Here is a 19,620-nt window from a genome sequence, read left to right as displayed (position 1 = left end):
CTTTAATGGCTGTTTTGTGTGCCACTATGTCTGACATTGGAACTATAACACAGCAAAGTCGACAGTTAGGATCAAATAATCTGTGAGAGAGAATAAGGTGCCTTGCAATGGCTTTCCTACACTAAAGGCACTATATAAATGCAAGTTGTACGTGATGTAGAATGTACAGTTTATTTATTAGTCACAAATAAGGCTTATATTAACACTGCAATGAAGTTATTGTGAAATTCCCCCAGTCGCCATAGTCCGGCGCCTGTTCGGGTCAATGCACCCACGCAGCACGTCTTTCAGGCTATGTGAGCAACCCGGAGCACCCGGAGGAAACCCACGCAGACACGGGGAGAACGTGCAAACTCCACACAGACAGTGACCCAAGCCAGGAATTGAACCCGAGTCCCTGGTGCTGTGAAGCAGCAGTGCTAACCACTGTGCTACTGTGACGAATGTAGTCAATCATAAGGATTGTGTTGACTTCAAGGACGTTTCGCTGTCCTCCTGCAAATGTACTGGGCCACAAAGAATTGTTGATCACCACGAGACTAAGAAGTCCAATGCACAGTCCATAATAGCTAGTTTGTGTTGAATACACCTCGCCTTTTTCTCCCTTTCTTCTCGTACCTCACTTTAAGGCATGGAGCCCAATTCAGTAATATTTCAAACATTCTTCTTTCTGCTACTTCACCATCACAATGTACTTTAGTTTCTACAGCTGGGTTTTACATGGGGGAGCATGCTGGCTCCCCCACATAAATGATAGTCGAGCTCATCCCTACTTTATCAGCTCACCCTGCAACAATTTAATGGCCACCATTTGGCTTGTGACAGTCCTTCTGGCCCCGTTAGGGAGGAATATTTCTAGGAACTGCTGGACAATTAATGGCTCACCTTAGCGTCACAGGGAGTGGTGACCACGGCTGGCACTGCAACAGTCCCAGTGGAAAGTGTGCTGCACTGGCGCATGGAATTTAAAAAAGGTTTGGGGTGTCGGTGAAGCTAGACTGGCAAATTCTAACGGTGGTTAGCACTGTTACCTCACAGCACCAGAGACCCAAGTTCGATTCCCGGCTTGGGATGTTGTGTGGAGTTTGCATGTTCTCCCCGTCTCTACGTTGGTTTCCTTCTATTTCCTCCCACGGTCCAAAGATGTGCGGGTTAGGTAGATTGGCCATGCTAAATTGCCCCTTAGTGTCAGGGGGACTAGCTAGGGTAAATGTATGGGGTTATGAGGATAGGGCCTGGGTGGGATTGTGGTCAGTGTAGATTTAGTGGGCCGAGTGGCCTCCTTCTATGATTCTATGAAGACAGGATGAACAGTGCAAGGCGGACAGGCAACATGAGTATGTGGGATGACCTGGAGAGGGGGCCTCCAATGGACAACAAGGGCCCATGAAGGAAGTACCACCCACCCCATTAACCAGCCACAAGCCTAACCAGTGAACCCTGCTGAGCTGGATATTTGATGCTGATCTCCAGCCACCATGGCTAAAATCCCAGTTAACCTGGTGTTGTGAGACTTCTTACTAAAATCTCAGCAGCAGTGGGAGGAGGCCCCATTAGTTTCTGCTGGGAAGATTTGCGGTGTGGATGGACAGATAGGTGCAGGAATGGCGCGCTAACATGTTGCCCAATTTTCTCAATCCCCTCACCAGACAACTCATCCCATGGTGGGGCCGTACAATCCAGCCCTATGCCATTGTTTTTATGATGTCAGTAAATGTGTTATAGCTCACAAGTTTAAAGACTGGATTATGGTTTACTTTATCTCTATAGGATGAATCATGATTTTTTTAAAATTCAGGACAAGGCTGGAAGACACACAACCCACTGCTTTCCAAAAGACAGCACCAGGGGGCACCATGTGGCCAGGGCTGTGGACAGCTCAACTGCTTAGTCAATGCAGCTTCGTAATTGGTCTCCTGGGACCATAACACAGAAACAAATCAAGGCAAGAGTAAACCAGTTAGAGGCCAGTTTTCTCTTCCTGCAAAGTGTCATGCTGTGCATCTACAAAGCAGTGCAAGCTGCAACCCAGCTATGAATTGACATAACTCACCTTGGAAACATGATTATCAAAAGAAATGCTCAGAAAAAATAACTGGTACACAGTAATAACACAGTACTCCTGCATTACAATTAGAAAGCTACCATCACAAGCATTTTCTAATTGCAAAACATTATTTAAAATGAATCATTCGATCAATGTACAGCGATCTTTGATGTTTAATATATGCAATGGTCATCAAACCCGGCTTTATTGGACTGTCAATGGATGAATTATCTTTTGATCAATGCAGTATATAAGGATGGCATCTATAACTATACTGAAACAGCGTCTTCCATTCTATAATACAGCCTCTAATATGGCATGTGAAAATATAGCTCGATGTACAGCAGTCAGAGAAAGAAGATTAATTGCCCAGGCAGCTTTTTTTCATTCCTGCTGGTAAAGGCTGTGTGAGCGGGGACCAACAGTTCAACATGGCATCATTCTGACCCTTCCCTGCAGATATCCCACTGCGTGTACTTTCTCACTGGCTCTTAATCCCCAGGTTATCGGAGAGAATTTGCTTTAATATTTAAATAAACGCTAATGTATGGAAATCCAAGCATAGATGACTTCTGTTGATCGCAGAAGGATTGCACTATGCACTTAGGTTGCTCAAATGCAAAGGGAAGCTTCCCACTGAAATAAGCTCTTAAAGGGGAAAAGGCCTGATGAATTATTTATTTCTCAATGACTTTTTTCTGCTGTAAAAATCAAATATTTTGTGTTTTTTTTTCCTCTTCTTTGATTAAATTGTTTTGCTTCTTGTGACGTCAAGATTTTTTTTGGAAAAGTTTATACAGCTATACAGGCAGATGAATATTGTTTGCAAAGTTTCTGGTCTGAGGCCCTTGCTGGATAGCAGGATAATTCCACATTAACGGCAGGCAGGGGATTGCTTTTGAAGTGTCCCAACTGCAAGGTTAATGTATGCCAGCCTAAAGAAGGCACTCAGGAGAGATCAGCAGGTGCCTATGCCAGAGTGCTCATATCCCCACTATCATGCCACCAACCATGTCTGCAGTCATTACCACATCTACTGGCCAATAACTGGCAGGGTCTAGGTCAACACCAGTTGGCCAGCTATGTCACCTCTTGTAAATACACAGCAGCCAAAATCCAACAGAGACAAAGTCACCACCGCATTCAACATTTGTGTCTCCATCTCAGTGCAACCAGCCTAGGGGATCACTCACTGATTGCCTGCAGAATCAGCCAAAGTGCTGCCCACATATGTAGGGTCATTTACGGTATCCATTTACCTATCCAGGCATCAGATTCCTGCTCTTTATCTGCCATCACCATATATGCGTCCTCATTTATACACCTTGACTCATTCAGCAGCACGATGGCGCAGTAGTTAGCACTGCTGCCCCACAGCGCCAGGGGCCCTGGTTCAATTCCGGTCTCGGGTCACTGTCTGTTGGAGTTTGCACATTCTACCCATGTCTGTGTGGGTTTCCTCCAGGGCTCCAGTTTCTTCTCACACTCCAAAGATGTGCGGGTTAGATTGATTGGCCATGTTAATTTCCCCCTTCGTGTCAGGGAGACGAGCAGAGTAAATACAAGAGGTTACGGGGATAGGGCCTGGGTGGGATTATTGTTGGTGCAGGCTCAATGGGCCGAATGGCCTCCTTCTGCACTGTAGGGATTCTATGATTAATTGCTCATGCTTCCAGCCCATTAGCTGCATTCCCCAGAATGATTCCTACAAGCACTTGAAGATGCAGGATGCTGTTACATGCTGTGTAGTTCTGGGCTTCTGGCAATACAAGCAGACTGCTAATACAATCCTACAATAACTGAAAAGGGGGAAACATCAGAATGGTAGCCCCAGGGTGTGTAATGCAGAGCTTGTGTTACATAATGCTGCCTGTGACAGATATGTGGAACTAGATTACTTGCCTGAACTTGAGAGAAGCCGATGATTTGCTTTGTCCCATTCTGTTCATGCTCTTCTATGCAAGGATGTCCCCAAGTGGTCACTTTCAACAGAAGGCGAAATTTGACATATCTGAGTGTTCCCCAGCTTTGGTTCTTTTCATTGGTATTCTGTGTTATCTCCAGTGCTCCTCAGATGTTGGAAACTAAAGCAGCACATGCACATTAGCAGACTTGAGCTCAACCTGCAGCCCATTCTGTGTATCAATAAGTCATTAAATACCATGTAGTTAGACTGTGTTACAGTCCTTGAATGGGCAAAGCCCCTTGAAATCATTCATGACCCAAGGCTTTTAGTTGCAAACAGTGGCTTGAAGTTACAATCTGCTGAAGAATGGATGTACATGGTCAACAATAATAGAGCAGTGGGAGAGCTCAGCATGATCGAGCAGAAAATGGGAAACAGGTTGAAAGGCAATATATTCTGCAAATGTCGAAATCTAGCTGACAACTGGTACTATTGGCTAGTCTTAAATTAGCAGCTTTCTTAAGAAGTGTCATTATCTTCGGCATCTGGTCTCGTGTTATGCTGGCAGTACATTCATTGCCATGTCTCACCAAACACATTGCAGCATTTTCCCCAGAAGGATATCTGGATTGGCAAAGAAAGTATCCCTCCAGGTATAAAGATCATGTAGCAATATCTCAACTTTATAAGGCACTACACAGGGAGCTTGGGGGATGATTTTAACTTTGTTCATCCAGCATAAGAACATAAGAACTAGGAGCAGGAGTCGGGCAATTGCAGGATAGTCACTTTTGAAGTTATTCCTACCAAAATGGATGACCTCACATTTACCAACATTGTGTTCCTTCTGCCAGACCCTTGCCCACTCACTTAGACTATCTATATCCCTTTGCAGACTTTCAGCATCAACTGCACACTTTGCACCACTCATCTTAGCGTCATCTGCGAACTTGGCCACACTACACTTGGTCCCCAACTCCAAATCATCTATGTAAATCGTAAACAATTGCGGTCCCAACACTGATCCCTGAGGCACACCACTAGTCACTGATGACCAACCAGAAAAGCACCCATTTATCCCCACTCTTTGCTTTCTGTTAGTTAACCAATCCCCTATCGATACTAATACATTCCCCGTAATGCTGTGCACCTTTCTCTAATGCAGCAGCCTTTTGTGTGGCATCTTGTCGAATGCCTTCTGGAAATCCAGACCACAAAAACCAGTTCCCCATTGTCCACCACGCTTGTAATGTCCTCAAAGAATTCCAGTAAATTAGTCAATGACCTGCTTTTCATGAACCTATGCTGCGTCTTCCCAATGGGACAATATCTAAACAGATGTCTCGCTATTTTTTTCCTTGATGATAGATTCAAGCATTTTCCCCACTACAAAAGTTAAACTAACCAGTCTATAGTTACCTGCCTTTTGTCTATCTCTTTTTTTAAACAGTGGCGTCACATTTGCTGTTTTCTTTCAATTTGATACCCTCATTTCCTTAGACATCCATGGCTGATTATCCCTTTTTCTACAGTCCTTCCTTCTCATTGCAATACACTCTTGCTGAGGCTGGACAGTCTAAGTTATCCATAGAACGTATCCACACCAATCCTGCGGATGTCCAACAGGTTTTAATCCTGGATCAAGTGGATTTGGGGAAAGATGTTTCCATCAATCGGAGAGAATTGGATCCGTGGGCACAGCCTCAGAGTAAAAAGACGACCCTTTAGAACCGAGTTGAGGAGGAATCTCTTCAGCCAGAGGGTGGTGAATCTATGGAATTCATTGCCACAGAAGATTGTGGAGGCCAGGTCATTGAGTGTATTAAAGACAGAGATCGATAGGTTCTTGATTGGAAATAAGTTTAAAGGTTACAGGGAAAAGGTGGGAGAATGTGATTGAGAAACTTATCAGCCATGATTGTATGGTGTAGCAGACTCGATGGGCTGAATGGCCTATTTCTGCTCCTAAATCATATGGTCTTATAGTGTTAACCTCTTCTTGTCAGCAGGCGTGAAGACCTCCAACCAGAAGCTAGTGAGTTCTTCATTATTTATGTACATCAAGTGCCAATGAACTCACTGGGGCCCAACTGCAATTTTAATGAGAAGCCTTTCAGGCCAGCCTTGTGGAAAGAAGAGCTGGAACCATTATTTTTTTGCCTTCCCTCTGGGACCAAGATCATATTTTGCACCCACAGGGAATCCTCAGGCCTTCCCTGCCCTGGGCTTCCACTATCCTTACCATGTGGTCTGAGGCCCTCCCAAATCTCCTCAGAATCACTTATCTGGGTGCTGGTGTCTGCTCGTTTAGTCCTGGCTGCAGTTTTCCATTTCTGTTCAGGCAGAATACTGGTGGAGTCTATCCCAGAAGAGGCCTGAGATGTCCACTGTCCCTGGCTTCACGTCACCAGGCTTTAGATTGATTGGCTCCCACCTCAGTGCCCACCCCTAACTTCGGCCCCACAGGCATTAAACTAATGGCTTTGGTTCCATGCCTCTGTGTCTATTTTGTCTGCACTATCTTTCTTTCCCCCCACCCCCCTGCAGCTTTTTGAAAGGTTGAATCATAAAATTATTTATTTAAATTGTAGTTTTTTAAGGGCAACTGCCATGCAATTTCTTTCCTCACCCCTAGCCTAACCCACAAACTCTGTCGTGCGAAGTCTGAACTCAAGCTCAGAGAGACAGTTTAAATTTCACTGTTTCTCAACAGTGATGATAAATGTGTGGAACAGACTAGCAATGGGGGGAGTTGAGATGAATAATATAAGCAAATTGAAAAGGGAGGATTTTCTTTGAAAGAATTGATTGAAATGTAAAAAATAATGTGGCATGTATTAAATGAATAGAAAATCTTCTATGAACCAGCGCAATTGGGCCATATTCTGAATATACACTTAGTTTTAATCTGCATTAAAAATATCTTTAAGCATGGCAACTTGTTCAGTTTTATTACTACAGTAAAACTGGGGGTGGCACGGTGGCACAGTGGCTAGCACTGCTGCTTCACAATGCCAGGGACCCGGGGCTCCGGTTTCCTTCCACATTCTGAAAGACGTGCTGGTTAGGTTCATTGACCCAAACAGGCACCGGAATGTGGCGACTAGGGGAATTTCACAGTAACTTCATTGCAGTGTTAATGTAAGCCTTACTTGTGACTAATAAATAAACTTTACTTTTTTTTACTTTAGTTGAAAATTGCTCTATCACAAAATATAAACATTTTGAACCAATGCCTAGTCAACCACATGTGAATAATCTGATTCTAAATAACTGAAAATTACTTTAAGAAAGTATATGCAGACCTATTAATTTGTTACTTACATTCGGAAATAGAGATTGAGTAATTTATATTTGTATTGTGTGTTAGAAATAGGGAAGGGAGCTTCCTCCCCTTCCGCAGTGTTGTTTCATGGCAGCAGGAGGTAGTGTGTCGCTCACTGTTGGCAGAATCTTATGGCCCTGCCATTGTCAATGGGGTTTCCCATTGAAAGCACCCTTGCTACCCGGAAACCCACAGCAGGCGTACACTATCGGTGGGACCATAGGATCCTGCCAGCGTGGATGGCAGCAAGATTTTGGCAAAGGGGCAGAATTCTCCAGCTGTTTATGCCCGGCTGCCCACGAGAATGGAGAATTTGGTGCTCAGCCAAAACTGAGTATAATGCAGCGGGCCAGAGCATCCAAGCCATGGGCTAGGTCAGAGAATTCAGCCCAAGGTATACATTTGATTTTTTGTTTTTCTGCATTTGTGAGCTAAGAATAGGTTAAAACCTCAGTTTAGTTTCATGCTAAACAAAAATGTCTGCAAGTCTATATGTTTAGTTTCACTTTAAATGTTGTCTGTATTGTAATCAGGTTTTTACAACGTAAAAGCAATTTAAAGGTTTTTCAAAAACTAAGCTGTTGCTTAGCAGCCAGAGGCCCATGCTGCAAATGCAGAAGCAGTTAGGGTCAGTTTGAAACAGGTAACCCAGCAGCAAGAAGCTTTCCAAACAAACGGCCAGTACAGGCAGGACAGTACAGAGAGACAGAAAGTAAGTCCCAGAAACTGAATGAGAAGGTCCCAAAAACTAGGAAGTGTGGACAAAAGAAGGGAGGCAGCTAAGTCAAACAAACAAAGAATCAGCAATTTCGAGAACAATGTTGTTTTCAATTAGCACAAAATATCACGGGAGTTTGATTTGTTCTGAACCTAACTTATGTTTAAAATTCCTTAGGCTTTTCACTCATTTGGTAGATTGGGGGTTGGGGGTTGTATAACAATACAAACTGGCAGAAAACTGGGCCTGCGGTCTTTAAAATATTTTGTCTGTCACTTATTTCCCTTTTCGAGAAAGTTATCTTAATGCTGGTTTCCAATGAAGAGTAAGATTCTAAATAGAAACCAGATAACAATTTACATCCTGGTGATAAAAGTTACTTTATAGCTCCCTTCCATTTTCCTCAGTTTATTCCCCACATGTCCAGAGCATCTTCCTTCATTGGCAGAGTGGACATTCTCACTATGGTTATATCTGTCTTTCCACCAAGAAGCATTTTTGCACTGTTCGAATAGGGAGCACTATTTTTTTTCTCTCAAAAGATTTCCACCACCTTTCCAAATATAAATACCCGTAACGACCCAGATCGAAATGCCAGGCGTGCAGTCTCCAATCCAATACTGCAGCTGCCAGCCTGTTCCTCCCAAGCTTTTTTTTAGAATCTCACTGTCAGCTCCAACAGAAATAGTTTGCCTTTAATTATTCCTCCAAGTACTTGCTGATCTGTGTACAGTATGTGGTGAAATAAACTGAAAAATAACATTAGCTGCCTTTGGCGATACAAAGCGTCAACTCTGAAATTAGTTAAATTTCGACCCCAGCCGTGGTTAATTTCAGTAGACTAGTTCAAGAGCCCATTCAATAAACCATTCAGATCAAGCGCGGTGACTTTTGCAGCTAACTACATTTTAAAAAGGTGTGCCATATTTACCAGCAGGCTTGTTTTAAGTAGAGGAGAATGAGAATGCTTTGAGCTGCCTTTTTTTAAAAAAAATGTGCTTTTCTTTTGTATAGTTTGGATCACATGCAAACAATACAAAGAGCTGAGTAATGCAGAGGTGACAAGTTCCTTCCTGTATGAATCGCTTGTGGTGCAGGCTGCATGTGCTGTATCAGCCTCTACCCTCTCATTATTAACTTCCCTTGTTTGTCATCAATCTTCATTTGGTTCAGGTTGCCTTTGCAGTCGCTGCAGCAGGGATGGCGTAGGATGTTACGGCATCTCTATGTCTCCTACAAACTATTCTTACCCGAGTATTTTTATTACAGATCAGAAATTCTCCACATCTCTGAAATATGCTGCATGACTTGTAACAGATCTTGCAGGATGAGAAAGACAAAACTGGTAGGACTTCAAAACTATAAAGAATCGACGAGGCAGTCTTCACTTGTCCATGTCAATATATTGATCAAATGCTAAAGAACCTTCAGTAAATTAAATTAATAACATGGCGAGACAAGCGCTTACTTTTTTATTTTATTGCGAGGTTTTTTTATTGTTGATTAGTCCAACTTCACGGAGATTTTCAGGAGGGTTTATGAAAGTGCGATCATTAGATTTGTGATTTTGTGAGTTACTTTTACTGCGGAGGAATGTTCAAGCTTGATTTTTTTTTACTGGTTAGTTTGCTGCTAAATATCACAATGTGCATTAAACAGTTGAGTTCTGATTAAATATCACTTGCATGATACTGATTTTTCAGCAAACAATATCACCTCCCCCCTCCCCCCGCCAATCCAATCCGACACAGACATTACCCGGACATTAAAAAAAATAGCGATTCCTATAAATTCCCGCCTACAAGAAGCGGGTTGGATTATTAAATACAACCTTACCCCACCACAGTCGGCACATTTTCGCTATTCACTCATGGCGGTCTCTAGCCCGGTATAAACATACCAGATCTGATTGTATGTTCACACAATTCTTAGAACCAATTTCAGATTCCAAAGATTAAAATAGCAACCTGCAGATCACGAAAAATGATCGCGTTCAATGGATTAAATTTAACTTGGGGGGGGGGGGGGGTAAATTAATTACTGTTTTCCCTTCTCCTGCTAGCGTCACATTACAATTCACACCAGAATAGAAAGCTATCCGACGGTTGTTGCACAGGAACCCTGATTAGTGCGTTCCAATAGTTGGTTCGGAGCGGATTCCCTGCCATTTTCAGCATCTTTTACTGTTCGACCTGCAATGAAACCCGGCAGGTACTCGCTCGAATTGAGTTACATCAATAATCTCTCTGGTTGCACAACGGCTAACTCGGCTTTCGGAGAAAGCACGGGCGATGGGGGAAACCCTTCCAATATCATAACAGCAAAAACCAACAGAGAGGGAGAGGAGAGAAAGGCAGAGAGAGAAAAAGAGGGAGGACGAGATAGAGAGACGGGGAGAGAGACAGAGAGAGAAACACGGAGGGAGAGAGAGACAGAGAGGGACAAAGACAAAGGGAGTGCGAAAAAGACAGAGAGTGAGAGACGGGAGAGGGAGTGAGAGGAGAGAGAGAGATAGAGAGAAAGATAGAGGGGAGAGAGAAAGACAAGGAGAGGGGGGAGAGAGAAACAAGAGAGAGTGAGAAAGAGAGAAAGACAGAGGAAGAAAGACAGAGCGAAACACAGAAAGAGAGACAGCACAGAGGGAGAGAGAAAAGACAAGGAGAGAGAGACAGGGAGAGAGAGAAACAAGAGAGAGGGAGAAAGAGAGAAAGACAGAGAGGGAGAAAAAGATAGAGGAAAAAAGAGAGCGAAACACAGAGAAAGCAGAGAGGGAGAGCAAAGACATCTAACTGAACATCTAGCTGTGTTCCTGCAGACTGAGAGCGATTGCGCTTTTCTTACTCTCCCCCCCCCCCCCCAATGGATACCAAAAACACACACACACACACAACGGGAGCTTTTGTCCGCTCCGTTAGACCGTCCTCCGGCCGCTTTAACCATTGCGTTGCGATTTTCTGCAAGAGCAGACTTGTCAATTCAGCATTCAGCCCAAGCCGCGTTCCAGCAAAGTGAAGTTGGCTGCAACTGGGAAGCTGCCTCTCTCCCACCTCCCCATTACAAAGGAAAAAAAAGTTGTTACAACAGCGTCATTACACCCCCCACACACACAGAGATTTAAAAATGTTACGTGGGGAGCAGGAGGAGGAGGGGGTTTAGTTTATATTGGGGAGGGAGGGGGGAGAGGAACTGACACACGTCTGGGGTGTTGTACGTAAGGAATACACAATTGCGTGCATGCATTCAGCCTAATGTACATACGCACATAACACAGCCAGACTAACAGACGTGCGGGAGACCTATGCTAACAGTCTCTCTGGGTAATCCTTTAATCAAAGTCTCCCTTCTGCTCCACACCATTGCTAAAAGTGTCCGTGAGAGAGGCAGTGCAGTGTGAGAGAGGGGGGAAGGAGGAGGGTGCGAAATCCAAGGAGTTTTCTGTGTTAAAACAGAAATAGCGAGAGAGATAATTACCCCTTCCTGATATTCAGTTGACGCGTTGTCGCTTTAATTGAAGCGGATAAAATAACACATCGAGAAACATCTACTTTGCAGGGATGGAAGAGATTTTCTGTGGTGGGGGGAGAGGATTTCTCCTCCAAATCTCTTTAGGATAAAACGGATGGGCGGTTTTCGTGCCAGTGTTGGTTGCCTCTATGTGCATTGATTTCCCTCCCTCTCTCTTTCACCGACCAGCATTTATTTTTCTCTCTCTCTTCCAGCCAGAACCGGGCTCGGTGTTAGTTCTTCCAGCGGGGCACCAAAGTGGAACCATCAGAGGCGCTTGTAGCACTTGTTCCCCCTCCACACAACAAAAAAAACACAGGAGAGAGAGAGGGAGGAGGCTGGCGGAATATGCGGAGATTGCAGAATTTCTCTCTCTCAGGCAAGCTGTGCTGAGCGGTCAACGAAACGTCTGGGACATGGGATCAGGAGCCCAGTGCAACTGAGAGAATCTGGATTATTTTATTGTCTGCCGGGGCGAGGGAACAAGGAAACCAAAGTGTGCCCATAATGGATTGTAATGCCTGATTATGTACTTGCTCAGTGCTTCTTGCAGCTTGCTGCTTAGAAAGCAACCAGGACTTCGCTCAGTGCGGTGCTTTTACTGGCGTTACATACCCACACACTCCTGCCTGCATTGCTAGGAGCAACTGTGTCCTAGAGACTTTCTGGCCTCGGATCTGTTACATTATCATTTTTTTTGTGGGGGGGAGGGGAGAGGATCAGTGGAATCAATTCATGGCATGAAATGGGAGCCCGGTGTTACTGTCTGAAAATGCTGTCCTGGTTTGTGTGGCTTCAAATCATACTGGGCTTGGCTTGGGGCAATAGGACCACGGACCTGTGTGAGAAGCTGTGCTCTTGTACCGAGGTGGAGGGGGTCCTGCACATCGACTGCGAGAAGAGAGGCATCTCCAACCTGCAGCATTTCAGCGCACCCACCTCCCGCTTCTACCAACTCTTCCTGCACAGTAACTCGCTGTCCAAGCTCTTCCCCAACGAGTTCGCCAACTTCTACAACGCGGTCACCCTGCACCTGGAGAATAACGGCTTGCACGACATCATCCCGGGGGCTTTCCTGGGGCTGCAGCTGGTCAAGCGGCTGCACATTAATAACAACAAGATCAAGGCTTTCCGCCGGCACACCTTCCTGGGGCTGGACGACATGGAGTACCTGCAGGCGGACTTCAACCTGCTGCGGGACATCGACCCCGAGGCTTTCCGCGACCTCAACGAGCTGGAGGTGCTGATCCTCAACGACAACCTCATCACCTCCCTGCCCCCCAACCTCTTCCAGAACGTGCCCATCACCCACTTGGACCTGCGGGGCAACCGGCTCAAAACCCTGCCATACGAGGGCATCCTGGAGCTCATCCCCCGGGTGGCTGAAATTCTCTTGGAGGACAACCCTTGGGACTGCACTTGTGAATTGCTGCCCCTTAAAGGTGAGGTTGGAAAGTCTGGCATTGGGGTTAAAGGGGTGGGGTGGGGGTAGTGAGGGGTTGTGTGTGTGTGTGTAGGAGAGGGGGGAAGCAAGGGCTAATAATGATCATTAAGAATTATAAACGCTAGATGGCACAGTTGGTTAAAACTGTGGTTGAAATCGCTTGTCTCCATTCATTGAAGGCAGCCCGAGAGGGGAGGGGGTACATTAAGTTCTGGCAATCTGTGCCAAGTCTGAAGTGAACACGAGTTCACAGCACAGAACAATGCAGCCCTGACTGACCCACACATTCAGAGTGAGTTGAGAGGTAGAAAGGACACGCAGTGAATCCAGGCAATGGTTCGACTCCAGCTCCTGACATTGCATGAGTTTCAGTTGTGCACCCTTCTTTGAAGATGCCTCTTGTAAGCAGTGACGCTTGGCAGCATTACAGCACACGTATCCTCCAAGATATATAGCTTGCTGCTTTTTCGGCCATTTTCCTGTGATATTCTATGTACCACCCTCTCGATAGTTTTAATTTCACGGTGTGTTACTTTTTTTTTGCTATTTGTCATGACTTGATAGAGCTAAGAGTGGGGTGTGGGGGTGATGAAATATTGCAGGTTCAGAATGCCAATCAATCTATTGGATCAGCACATTTAATGAGGAAGAATTGTGTTAATTATAGCCAGAATTGGTACTGGAGTTTAATGTGAACTCTTTATGTCAATACTTTGCAGATTAATTTTGATAAGATATTTTTTCTCATGTATTTTAACAAAATATGGCAACAACCAACAATGGTTGTCATGACAAAACTATCAGGACCATCTCCAATCTATATTGTTTTTTTCCCCTTCAAGAATGGCTAGAACACACTTCTTACTCAGCCTTGATTGGAAGAGTAGTTTGTGAGGCACCCTTGCGGTTACAAGGAAACGACCTGAATGAAACATCCAAATACGATTTGTGCCCTCGGAAGATTGATAATGATTTCAGTCTTGTGGCTCCACCTGCTCAAGGGGCTTCTGGGCTGCCCCCAACTCCTGCCTTTCAGCGTCCCAGGTCACCAACTTCAGCATCAGCGGGCAAAGAACAATCGAATCCACGCGGCAACTTGCAGAGGACAAGACCTTCAGCCAATTCTGTGGTACCGAATGGCAGTAGTAACCCCCTTGTATTAGCTGCATGTCCAACAGCTTGCAGCTGCTCCATCAATAGCCCCGAATCAGGTCTCGAGGTAAACTGCAGGGGCAGCAAGCTTGAGAGTATGGCTGAGCTCCACCCCAAACCAGTCCAAGTACAGGAACTGTTCCTAAGACAGAACAATATAGAAATCATTAGGAAAACTCACTTTGTGGACTACAGCAGGTTGACTTTGTTGGATTTGGGAAATAATGCCATTAAGTTAATAGAAAACAACACTTTCCTGAATCTCACTGATTTGCGCTGGCTGTATCTGGATAATAACAACTTGGAAACCCTCATTCCTGATATGTTTGCAGGCCTGCAAAACACAGAGTACCTGAATTTGGAGTTCAATTTAATTCAGTTAATCCTACCAGGCACATTTAATGGGATTCCAAATCTGAGGGAATTGTTTTTACATAACAATCTGTTGAAGTCTTTGCCTGTAGATGTGTTTTCTTCTGTCTCCCTCTCCAAGCTGAGTTTGCACACCAATTATTTTATGTATCTCCCGGTCACTGGTGTTTTGGATCAGCTAACATCAGTTGTGCAAATCGACCTCCATGGAAATCCGTGGGATTGTTCATGTAACATCATAGCTTTCAAGCAGTGGGTTGAGAAAATGGGCTCTGATGTTGTTATGAGTGAATTAAAATGTGCATCTCCTGAACAATTTTGGGACAGAAATATAAAGTTGATCAGCAATGAGCTGATGTGCCCAGAGTTGTACGCAAAAATTCACCTAACGTTTTCCTCATCAAGTAACATTACCATAACAACAGAGACAGGGACTCATGTGAATCCCTACTTGGAGACCAGCAGAGTTTCAATTTCGGTGCTGGTACCTGGCCTTTTACTTGTCTTTGTTACTTCTGCCTTTACAGTTGTTGGCATGCTGGTGTTTATCTTGAGAAACCGTAAGAGATCAAGAAAAAGGGATAACAACTCTTCCGCTTCGGAAATTAACTCCTTGCAAACAGTGTGTGATTCTTACTGGCACAATGGGCCTTACCATGCAGAGGGACCTCACAGAGTATACGATTGTGTCACACACTCCCTTTCAGACTAGGCTTCCTGACATGAATTGCTGAAAACACAGCGTGTGATTTAAAGCAGCACATTATGCAGAGATGAGGACTTGACATTGGTGGTTCAGCCCCTGATGTAAATAATACTATAGGCTTCTGCTAAAATTCTGCAACAGAATGTTGAACTCGACTTTCTAATGAAAAATAGAAAGTGCACATGCTAAGAAGGTGCATATAACTTTTAGAACTAACAATTTCTCTCCCGCTGTGAAACACACAAGCAAGCACGGACAGTGATGTGCATTTTAGTGCTCTCTTCATGTTGATATTCCGGATGTAAATGACAATTAATCAGTTGTATAAAAAAAAATATAAAGAAGGTTTGTTGTCATTTGGAGATATGGGAGAATTGTAAAAAGAATACACAGAAAGGGGAAATAGATTACCGCATCTAGGTTTTAGGGTTGTAAATTTGCACGAACGCATGAATGTATTGTACAGAACTGTCTAATTAGAAACAAGTGATGCATGTCATGCATGAACTCAACACCACAGGGATACATCACATAGCTGGAGGAAATAACTATTACTATGCTCCATTCATGAGTACTAATTGTATTCTATGAAGTCATGTATCCAGTATTGATCACAGTGGCATTCCCTGTTTATTTTTCCTGTGATTATAAATTGTGCAGTTTGTGCTATTATTGCTTAGATAAGGTGTAAGCTGCAAGTTCATCTTGTTTTTAGACCATATTTGTTTGTGCATGGTTAGTAACTATTTATTTTATATTATGAATTTTTCCATGTTTGGGGTGTTATTTTATATTTGCTAATGCCTAGTTCCATCTAAATTTCAGAGTAGTTACTATGTTTTGTACCGTGGTATAGGAGTTAAAATGGCCAATGGAATATTTTTTTTTAATTTTTGGGAATAAATATATAAAATACACATAAGCATGACCAATTAATGTCACTCAGTTGCTCAAGCTGCATCAGTGATATGATGTAAACTGTTCTGTTCAAGTCATCGTTATGTAACATAATAAAGCAGAAAATACTACGGAGGTCGCACTTAGAGGACATTTAATAGGATTATTTTAGAGTTTTATAATGGCAAATTTTTCAACATTAAAATGACTGGTTTAATCTGAAGACTGATTTAGTTATTTAGCCCTCATGACGGCAGAATTCCCATCTGTACAAAGAGCATTGCTCACATTTATGCATAGTTATTAAATATTTATCAATCACCATTTTATTTGAATGCTTTGCCGCTTTTAAACTTTAGGAGGCCCAGAGATTTTTCAAAATGCTCTGAAGGGACCATGGTATTTTTTCCCTGAATGCAGAAATTGGTAACATCCGTGGTGCACAGAAGTGACTGTAATTATCCAAAGCTCCACAAGGGATGCAGAAGTAATGATCATCTGGATTCGCATTGAACAGTGAACAACTATGTCACTTAAATGGTCAGCACATTGGACTGACAGTGCAAAGTGCTGGCAGTCTTGGCATTGGATACCCTTGTTAATAGAATTTATTGGCAGTAGGTGTCTCAGCTCATAAAATCCCTTCTTTGTTTTCAAACAACCCATGTTGTTGCAATGCTCAGAATTTATAACCAAGCAGACTTGAATTATGTTTTCTGAGATGACAGTCCAGCATTGGTCTGATAACCTTTATTTAATATTCCATTCATGTAAAACAGCTAAATGTTAACGTCAAGAATGGTGATTGATGTAGTAGTATGGTTTTACAGGCACTGGCTACCCTACATTAATGAGCTAAAAGCATTCTACCTCTTGTGTGAGTTTAGACGTTATTGTTTGCAAACTATGTGGCCATGGGGAGTGTCAGAAATGTGCTGAGTCCTATCATCTGACATTTCCGTTCTCATTCTCCACCTGGGCTCACTGGTAACTGGCCTTGGAGCAGGAATGCTGGTTGATTTTATTTTTCTACAAACCAATTTTTAGGCCAATGTACTGTGGCAATGACTACCTTATTGAGATCAGCAAACAAACACAGCTCATAGAATCCCTACAGTGCAGAAGAGGCTATTTGGCCCATCGAGTGTCCACCAATCCACTGGTAGAGTATCCTATCTGGGATCAGAGGCTAAATTCTGAGACACTCCTGTTCAGTTTGGCTCCATTCTGCACCAGATACACGAGTTACCTCATGAAAAATCAGTAGAACTAGGGGTCATTCTTCTCTAATTTGATATTGTAAAGTTGTCTTTTGTACAAATAGGCATATGTCTTAGATTGTGCACTTATCGTAAGAAACATGATATTGAAATTATGCAGTGTGAAAATTGGTGTATGACTAATACATTTTTTGTAATTCACTTCTGCTACATTAATGGCAATTCTACTGTTTTAATGACTCTGCTAAAATATCAGTTTTATTCAAATGTGCTGTGTATTTGCATGACGATATATACATAGCATAATTTCAAGGTCAATTTTAATATGCTGCATTTTTTAATTATTTTAAAGGCATTGAGGGAGAGGGATCCAAATAGACATTATTATCTGAGAAAGTTTGAGCATGTATAATTTAAAATTAATACTCAAATTAGATTTCTTTCCAGAGCAGAAAATGTGCTCTTAGTCACTGCATTCCAAAAAAGAGGGAGAGATATTCCTGATTAAATCGAGAATAGAAGGACAGCATGGTGGCACAGTGGTTGGCATTGATGCCTCACAGTGCCAGGGACCTGGATTCGATTCCTGGCTTGGGTGACTGTCTGTGTGGAGTTTGCACATTCTCCTCGTGTTTGGGTTTCCCCCGGGTGCTCCGGTTTCCTCCCACAGTCCAAAGATATGTGGGTTAGGTGGATTGGCCATACTAAATGGCCCCTTAATGTCAGGGGGACTTGCTAGGGTAACTGCATGGAGTTATGGGGATAGAGTCTGGGTGGGATTGTGGTCGGTACAGACTTGATGGGCCGAATGGTCTCCTTCTGCACTGTAGGATTCTATGATTCCAGGATATGGACTTGAGAGCAATGTAGGAGAGAAATGGAAAATATTCTGAACAAATGTTGCATATGAGCCCAAATGAAAAAATGAGCTCGAGGGTTTTGATAGTTCTTAATTTGACCTTGAATTTCTGTCCTGGCGATCTTGGATACACCAGTGCAGCTCTTGTTGCTTTTCCCACAACAAAAAACTAGATGAGGGAATGGAGTGAGTGTACGTGGAGTTGGGCAGTGTATATTTGGGAGGATGGTGGCCCTTGCAAGGAGCATGAGATGGTGCATTTGGGGAAGGAGGGTTGATCTCTGTCAAAGAGGGGTGTGTGCATATGTGGAGGGGATGTTTGTGCAGGGACCGTGGAGTCTGCAGGGGAAAGGACTTGTGTGGATCAAGGGGTGTAGTTTTAAGAGGTCATTGTTGGGGATTGGTTATGTGTGTGGGGGAGAAGATGTCTTCTATTGAGGAGGAAGTTTAATCGGAGCAGCTGACACGGTTTAATTCGTCCCGCAATATTTTTCAAAAATGTTATTTTCAAAACTTTGAATTCAGGTAAGAAGTTGTCTGCAGCACTTGTCAAATGTAAACGTGAAAGAATTTTTGAATGATTAGTAGGATTTTAAACCGTTTCTTCAGGGCACTGTTCTGTGAAGATATCCCAAGGGTCATAGAAGGTTGGCATATTTTCAAAGCTTGTGACGAAGGTCTGCTCTCTTTAACAACACCGCAATAGAGCTTTTAGAGAAAGGTAGAATTTCTTCAGATAATTGGATGCCTTTGTTAATTAGAGATTTCATTACCAATTAGGAAATTAGTGATGTTCTGATTTTTGTAACGAAATGGGGATAGATTTGACTGTTTTTGTCTGTGCATAGTATCATCATTTTCAGAAGACATTGATAGCAAAAGTCTATTAATTGGGACACCGTGGTTGAAATTAAATTGTCCTATTTGTCAAATTGCTCCCATTGAGTAAAAATCAATCAGTCTTGGTTTAATGCACTGGGAATCCATTGGTTTTTGAGAAATAGCCCTATTTAGCACATCTGCAGAGAGAACAGCCAAGTTAACATATCAGTTGGACCCTTCATCAGAACAGAAAGATAAAGCAGATGAACAGCATTTAAAAAAGAGCAGAATACAAGGAAAGTGAAGGGAAAGACACACATGCAGACACAAAGAAATATAATGATTTATAAAGTGCAAATGTGTAAAGCAGAGGTTGATAAATGGCCAGTAATATTAATATTGGCACAATGAGAGAAATTAAAAATAGGACAGAGCAAAAAATGTGCAAGTTTCTGTTTTCATATCATCTTGTGTTTACATTGGAGAATATTGTGAAGCACAGGAGGGATTCACAGGCTAATTAACAGTCTGACAGGTTGTGATGTGAATACTCCTCCCATGGCTTCAATTTACTTCTCCCTGGAGCATAGAAGGCTTAGAGGGGAACTTATAGAGGTCTACAAAATAATGAGGAGCATAGATCAGCGA

The 19,620-nt window shown here is 43.1% G+C and overlaps 1 protein-coding gene across 1 annotated transcript; it reads left to right on the top strand.

Annotated features, from left to right (window-relative positions):
* Nucleotides 1–12,245: 12,245 nt before the first annotated feature.
* Nucleotides 12,246–16,292, top strand: slitrk1 (SLIT and NTRK like family member 1). Its single transcript, XM_078222744.1, has 2 exons — nucleotides 12,246–12,942; nucleotides 13,787–16,292. Exons 1-2 carry the CDS (start codon nucleotides 12,246–12,248, stop codon nucleotides 15,178–15,180), a joined length of 2,091 nt encoding a protein of 696 aa, XP_078078870.1. The 3' UTR covers nucleotides 15,181–16,292.
* Nucleotides 16,293–19,620: the final 3,328 nt, after the last annotated feature.

This window comes from Mustelus asterias, chromosome 10, assembly GCF_964213995.1.
Source record: "Mustelus asterias chromosome 10, sMusAst1.hap1.1, whole genome shotgun sequence".
Classification (NCBI taxonomy): domain Eukaryota; kingdom Metazoa; phylum Chordata; class Chondrichthyes; order Carcharhiniformes; family Triakidae; genus Mustelus; species Mustelus asterias.
This window is presented reverse-complemented; position numbering and strand designations above follow the sequence as displayed.